The following is a 7687-nucleotide window of genomic DNA, read 5'->3' on the forward strand; positions in this document are numbered from 1 at the left end:
GTTCTCTGTCGCTCTCCCTCCCTCTTTTCTTTGCTATTACCTTTCAGTTGTCCTTTCCTGCTTCTCCCTCTCTCTCACCTCCCTATTGCGCCTTTCTCTGTCTTTGCTTCTCTGATGCTTTCCCTTTTCAGAGCCATTGTGTGAAAAGGAAATTTCCGTCTCTCATTCAGTCTGGATAGTGAGATTTGAAAAGTCCCTCTCTCGGTGCCCGGATCTCCCTGCTTCAGCCCGTGTGGACCCTCAAATGCGTCCTTTCTCTTCATGTCTCCTTTCTTCTCGGATCTTGGACAAATTACCCAACCCCCCACTTATCTCCTTAACTCTCTCTCTCTTCCCCTGCCTTCCTTCTCTCCTCAGCCTTCCTTTCTTTCTGTCATCCTTTTGCCCCCTCAGTTTCCCCTTCGTTCCTCAGGTCGGAATCCTCATTCCCTGTTCAGTCTCCTCTGCTCTCCCTGTTGGCCCCCACCCGCACCCCTCAGACTCGACTCCTCCGCCTCTGTGTACCCCTCAGACCCCATCATCCCTTCAGTTCCCATCACCACCACACCCCAGTTTTCCCTCCCAGTGGACGAAAAAGAAGGGAGGAGGGGGCTGAGGAACAGGTAGAGGGAGAGCCATTCCTTGAGGGGAGGGAAAGAGGAGGAAAAACAGGGGAGAGGAAGAGGGACGCGGCGACGAGGGGAGGGGTATCCTCACTCCCCAGCAGCGGCACCCCCCTCCCCGCGGCCGCTGAGCCATAAATCAGGGCCAAGGCGGTTTGGCCAATGGTAGGGTGACTCGTAAATCGCCCTGTCAAGCTCAGCCAATGAGAGGCGGCGTTAAATCAAGTTCTGTCAGCGCTTGGCCAATGAAAGGCCCTGAGCTGACCATAAATCTGCCTGTAAGAGACAGCGAAAGAGAGAGAGTGTGCGAACGAGCAAGAACAGCCGGGGCGGGCGACTGGGGAGGGGGCGGGGGGAGTGCGGGAACGGGGAATGGGGAGACGAGCTTAAGAGAAAAAAAAGGCAATAACAGAGGTACAGGCGATGAAGACGGCCTACAGGAGAGACGGACAGATGGAAAGAGACAAAGAGAGGCCGTGAGAGATAGCGTCAGAAAGTCAGCGATAGAGCTCGGACTCGGGCGGGAGACTGACAGAGATAAAGAGACAAAGAGAGACAGACGGTGACTCACACTCGTGAGCATACAGGGCCTCCAAACACACACACTTCCGGGGACACGCATGAGCGACGCACCACGAGGGACCCAGTAGGGCTCACGCGCCAAGCACAACCGCAAGAGAGAGAACGCCTCTAGAAAGCCTGATCTTAAGTTTCTTTCCCCTCATTCAGCCCTTATTGAAATTAGGGGCGGGGGTGGCTGTGTGGGCTGTGGAGGGTGGGTGCTTTCTTACTAAGGTCTGTCCTCCATAGTCTTAGACCCCAGGATTTCCTTCTGTGTCTCCTGAGTTTTTTTTTTCCCCCCCAGCGACTGATAATTGGGAAGTCCTTTCTGAGGTCTAACTTCAATCCCTATTGCTTCACCTTTCTACTTGACACTGTTGTGATTTGCCTTCTAAGAACATGTAAAGTAAATCCTTTTACAACCCTTCAGAGAGTTGTCAACTTTCAGAATCTTAGGTCTGAATAGGAAGCACTGTTAGGGATCAGATCATCTGGGCATTCGATCCTAGTTTTAGAAAGGCAGTTTTGAGACTGCCCTCAAATCACGGTCTTACAACATATTAGTCATTCGGCCTTGGACAAATAACTTATTTGTGCTTCAGTTTTCACATTTGTAAGAAATTATAATTTCATGTAAATGAAATAATGTATGTACAGGGAACTGCACGGGGCACGTGTTAAGAGTGTACCCCGCGCCCCGCTTTGTACAGTTGATAAAATCTGAGCCCCAGAGTTGTCCAGAGATCTGCCCAAGTTCCCAGAGCTAATTATCAGAGAGCCTTGACTGAAACCTGTGTCTCTACACCCATACACTGTTGTTCTTCATTGGTCCAACAGTTTACCTGTCTGGACCCCTGCCTTAGTAGCCCCGGCTTGATTTGGTTTAGGTTCCTGTGACTTTCTTGGAAGGAGGACACCCAAAAGTGCATGTTCAATATTAGGAGTCAGGATTCCTGGACCCTAGAAGTGTATTGCATATGAGGGTGTCAACCTGTCCATCTGTCCACCTCAACTGTGATTCTTTTTTTTTTTGAGACGGAGTCTCACTCTGTCGCCCAGGCTGGAGTGCAGTGGCCGGATCTCAGCTCACTGCAACCTCCGCCTCCCAGGTTTACGCCATTCTCCTGCCTCAGCCTCCCGAGTAGCTGGGACTACAGGCGCCCGCCACCTCGCCCGGCTAGTTTTTTGTATTTTTTAGTAGAGACGGGGTTTCACCGGGTTAGCCAGGATGGTCTCGATCTCCTGACCTCGTGATCCACCCGTCTCGGCCTCCCAAAGTGCTGGGATTACAGGCTTGAGCCACCGCGCCCGGCCAAACTGTGATTCATTCTGCCCTTAATATCTTCAGATTTTACTTTGTTCTTTCAAACCATGGACTTGGGGTAGGAAGGCGACAACATGCAACCAGAGCATTAATGTCAGCATGACTCACATTTCATCCCCAGTGCCACCCCAGTGCCCACACTGCTACTCCCCCCAGCCCCACCCCAAGTAGACAATAATATCTCATGAGTAATAAATGTCTCATTCTTCACCTTTCTTCCTAAGCTTTGGGGGAAAGGGAGGGTGCAAATCCCTGGGTCTCTATTCCCTGGTCTCTGCATTCCCAGTCCTGCCTACTGTCCTCAACTGGGAAGCCAGAAAGGAAACGCAGAGAACCAGCGTCACCTGGTGGCCACAGGTGCTTTAAGGGTGTGTGTAAGCATACACATTGTGACAGGATTTGGTCATTCTGAAGGGAAGGAATAGTATGGTTTCCTAGCCTGGCTCCTGAGCCCTTTTAACTAGAGTCTTTGTTTTCCTGCTTTCTTTCGTTTTCTTTTCTTTCCCTTTTTCTTTTTTTTTTTGGTTTGAGACAAAGTCTCGCTCAGCCACCCAGGCTGGAGTGCAGTGACGTGATCTCTCGGCTCACTGCAACCACTGTCTCCCGGGTTCAAGCGATTCACCCGTCTCAGCCTCCTGAGTAGCTAGGATTACAGGCACCCGCCATCATGCCTGGTTAATTTTTGTATTTTATTTTATTTATTTATTTATTATTATTATTATTTTTTGAGACGGAGTCTCGCTCTGTCGCCCGGGCTGGAGTGCAGTGGCCGGATCTCAGCTCACTGCAAGCTCCGCCTCCCGGGTTTACGCCATTCTCCTGCCTCAGCCTCCCGAGTAGCTGGGACTACAGGCGCCCGCCACCTCGCCCGGCTAGTTTTTTGTATTTTTTAGTAGAGACGGGGTTTCACTGTGTTAGCCAGGATGGTCTCGATCTCCTGACCTCGTGATCCGCCCATCTTGGCCTCCCAAAGTGCTGGGATTACAGGCTTGAGCCACCGCGCCCGGCCTTATTTATTTATTATTATTTTGAGACAGAGTTTCACTCTTGTTGCCCAGGCTGGAGTGCAATGGCGTGATCTTGGCTCCCTGCAACCGCCTCCTGGGTTCAAGCGATTCTCCTGCCTCAGCCTTCTGAGTAGCTGGGATTACAGGCATGCACCACCATGCCCGGCTAATTTTTGTGTTTTTAGTAGAGACGGGGTTTCACCACGTTGGCCAGGCTGGTCTTGAACTCCTGACCTTAGGTGATCTGCCCGCCTCAGCCTCCCAAAGTGCTAGAATTACAGGCGTGAGCCACCCCACTAGGCCTGTTCTCCTGCTTTCATAAGTCCAGATGACAAATGCAAGGGAACTGAGGGCCTGGGACTCAGGTGAATTAGCCCTGTGAACAAGACCCTGCCAGGGCACCTGGAACCTTTTTCTGCCTTTGCCTCAGGTAAGCTCAGTTCCATTTCTACAGACCAAGGAGTCCTCCTCCATGACCATTCCCTTCACACAGAGCGAGGGCTGGGGGGCTGGATATAATCCCCAGCTGGATTATAAAACTTTTTTGAGATGAATGAACTTGTTTGTAGGGATGGTGGATCCTGGCAGCAGTGGTTAGGGGCAGAGGCGATTTCTGGGAAGTTAAACAAAAAGACAGGCTAATCCTCTTAAATCACCTCACATGTTTTATTACCTAAAAACCCCTCTTCTAAAGGCTACGTCCCATGCCAGCTGCTTCCTGCTTCTGCTTTGACCTAGGTACCCCTGAATCCTTAGGTATTAGGTTCCAGCTCCTGGTGGCCACAGGTGCTTTAGGGATATTTGTGAGCATGCACATGGTGACAGGATTTGATCATGCAGAAGGGATGGAATAGTATGGTCTCCTCCTAGCCTGGCCCCTGAGCCTAACCGTGACCTGTTTCCTTCTTCCCCAGAGACCACACCTGAGCATTAAAAGCACAGAATTCATTTATTAATAGTTAATAATACTCCTTGGGCAGTCTAGGGCTGAAACATTGATCAAGTGATGGAGAGACTTGATTTGGGAGGCTGAGGAGAGGTTGTGAAAATGCCCGCATGTGTTATTTCACCTATTCTCCTATCAGCTGGCCACTTTGGTCCTGGAGGAGACGGTTCTGAATTCTGGTGACTAGGGTCACAGTTCTAATGGAGCCTACGGAAACTCCAGGGCCCTCTTTTTAAAACGGAGCCATATGCTTGGCGGAATTGGCGGTTCATGGCTGCATACAGCACAGGGTTGATGCAACCATTGAGCCAGGTGAGGTTGGCAGCAAGCATGTGGACCACCCGGGGAGCCTGGACTCTGGCATCCAGAATGTTGAGCAGCAAGAAGGGGACGTAGCTCAAGGCAAAGCAGAGGAACACAGCAAAACACATTTGAGTCACCTTCCCAAATTCCGATGAAGAATCTGGAGCTCTTCGGGCTCCTTTAATTGGCTGGGCTTTGGCAGATGCTTCTGGAGGGCTTTTCTCTGCTATCTGCTTAGCTCTCTTGCTGTTGATCTGGTCTCCCACTTCTGATGAGTCCCCTTCCAGGGTCTGGGTGGTGGCAGCATTGACTGACTCAGATGAAATCCCCTCACTGGGTCCTCCTGATGCTAACCTGCTGTCCAGCTCCTGGAAACGACCACGCATGGCCTCATCAGTCCCAGCCACATGGTTGGAGTGGATGCTTGCCTGTCGCAACTTGTATTGGTCCAGTGCCTGTGCTGCTCGTTTGACCTGGCGGTGGATGAGACAATAGAAGATGCCAACACTGCTGAGTCCAAGCACAAAGTAGATGCCCATGAGGATGGTGGTGTAAGGCCGGCCTCGGATGCGGTCAAAGCTGCAGGTGCAGACTGCAGGTACCACGATATAAATAGGCCAGAGGGGGGCAAAGCTGGCCACACCCACAACCCAGGTGCTCACCAGTGCCAGCACTATCCCCTTGGCACTGAAAACTTTGGGAAAAAGCTTAGGGTGGGCAATGAGGAGGTAGCGTCCCAGTGCGATGAGGCAGAGGGTCAGGATGGAGACAGAATTGGAGGCAAAAAGGAGGAGTCCAAATGCCCTGCAGAAGGTGGCACCGGTGCGCCAGTGCAGGTGGAGGTAGGTGTCCACAGAGAAGGGCTGAAGGACCGTGCAGTAGAGGAGATCAGCCAGTGTGAGGTTGGCTATGAGCAGGTTGAATCGGGTACGGAGCTTGCGCTGGATGACCAAGGCCAGTAGGGTGAGCACGTTGCCCACGGTGCCTGTCACAGCCACCACCACCCCCCAGCTAACTGCAACATAACGATAGCCCAGCACAGACTCGTGGTAGCAGGAGAAGTTGGCGTCAGAGGTTTTCTGCATGATAGTGGCTAAAGAAGCAGAGGGTAGAAGAGGAAGAGGGAATCAGAACCTAGCATTCAACTTATATCTCTTGAACAGCTCTGGCACTCTGGACATCTGAACTGCTCCTGGACCTCACTTTAATTCACTATCCTCCTGAACCATTCCCAGGCCTCTTCATCTCAAGATCCCTAACTCTCTCCTTAGGTTCTCTAGTCCTTTCCCATTCTCAAATATTTCCCCAAGTTTTTATCTAAATATCTCTTGCCTAAATATCTTAGTCTTATTCTGCTCCAAACCACAGTCCTCTTCTATATCTATCCCATTGCTCTCAGTAAACCCAGTGCCCTCCAACTTTTCTAATTCCTTCCTCATCCCCGAAGACCCTCAGGAGTCCCCTGTCTCTATTCAGCATCCTGTATTCAGGATCCTCTCTGTATTCAGTTCCCTCTGCTCCTGTCCACTACACACACATATAGGCTTTAGTCATTTCTGTTTGTTACCAGCTAGGAGATGAGGAGACCAAGAAGGTAAAAGTAAACCCACCACAAAAGTACTTACCTGAGTTTCTCAGCCTTCAATTCTTTCTCTGATGGAAGAAGTTCAACTCACCCAAAGAGCAGTCCTTTCTGGTGGACAGTCAGGCTTCAAGCAGGAGGCATCCTGCTCTTATGTTCCCTATTATACTCCACTGAAAGAATAAGAAACTCCCCTGTTACCCAATCCCAGCCACTTCCTTCACCACCTCCGGTCCTACTCATTTTGCTTTGGCTAGTGAAATCTAGGCTTCTCTGTTGAAATTCCCCTGCTACTTACCTCAGAGTCGTTTCACTCTTTCCTTTCTCCTTCCTGAAACCAAAACTCTGTTTTCTTCCCCTCTTTGCATGGCAGAAATCATCTGTAAGATCATTGCTGAGAATTGCTAGGACACGGAGTCAGAGCATCAGAACATTTGGGCCACTCCTCAAAGGGCCAAAAGATAAGACCAAGTTCCAGGAGCAACTTTAGGTACCCCCAGAAGCCTTGGGTTTGTTTCGGAGGAGCACTACCTTTCTTCTCTCCAGGGCTTGGACATGGTTCAAATCAGAGGGGCCCACGTAACACCCTAGCACATCTGAGAAACCGAGTCAGATGAAGAAAAGTGGGAATGAGGCCTCCAGGATTCTGGTTTCATTCCCCTCAAGGGATCAGGGTCCTGTTCAATCATTCATTTATCCATTCACCCAACAACTTTGTCTTGAGTGCCTACTATACACCAGACTCTGATCTAGACACTAGGGATACAAGAACGTCTGATACATGGCCTTGTGCATAGTCTACTAGGGGGGACAGATACATAAATATGCAAATGCTTAATCGGTTCTCCAGAGCAAAGTTGAGTAAACTTCGCCCTATGGGCCAAATCTAGTCTGCTATCTGTTTTTGTATAGCCTGTGACCCAAGAATGTTTTTTTTCCATTTAATAATGGTTATATTTTAGGCCAGGTGCAGTGGCTCACACCCATAATCCCAGCACTTTGGGAGGCCAAGGAGGGCAGATCACTTGAGGTCAGGAGTTTGAGACCAGCTTGGCCAACATGATGAAGCCCTGTCTCTACTAAAAATACAAAAATTAGCCAGGCGTGGTGGGTGTGCCTGTAATCCCAGCTACCAGGAAGGCTGAGGCAAGAGAATCGCTTGAACTGGGGAGGTGGAGGTTGCTTTCAGTGAGCCGAGATCAGATCATGCCACTGCACTCCAGCCTGGATGACAGAGCAAGACTCAGTCTCAAAAAAATAATAAATAGGCCGGGCGCGGTGGCTCAAGCCTGTAATCCCAGCACTTTGGGAGGCCGAGACGGGCGGATCACGAGGTCAGGAGATCGAGACCATTCCGGCTAA

General features: G+C 50.4%; 1 protein-coding gene across 1 annotated transcript; it reads right to left on the reverse strand.

Annotated features, from left to right (window-relative positions):
- Nucleotides 1-4424: 4424 nt before the first annotated feature.
- GPR84 (G protein-coupled receptor 84) lies at nt 4425-6506 on the reverse strand. The gene is made up of 2 exons (XM_023210888.3): nt 6369-6506; nt 4425-5836 (listed from the first exon to the last, which is right to left on the reverse strand). The coding sequence occupies exon 2, from the start codon at nt 5826-5828 to the stop codon at nt 4638-4640; it is 1191 nt and encodes a 396-aa protein (XP_023066656.2). The 5' UTR covers nt 5829-5836; nt 6369-6506; the 3' UTR covers nt 4425-4637.
- Between the last annotated feature and the right edge of the window lie 1181 nt (nt 6507-7687).

The sequence above is a fragment of the Piliocolobus tephrosceles genome, chromosome 10, assembly GCF_002776525.5.
Source record: "Piliocolobus tephrosceles isolate RC106 chromosome 10, ASM277652v3, whole genome shotgun sequence".
Classification (NCBI taxonomy): domain Eukaryota; kingdom Metazoa; phylum Chordata; class Mammalia; order Primates; family Cercopithecidae; genus Piliocolobus; species Piliocolobus tephrosceles.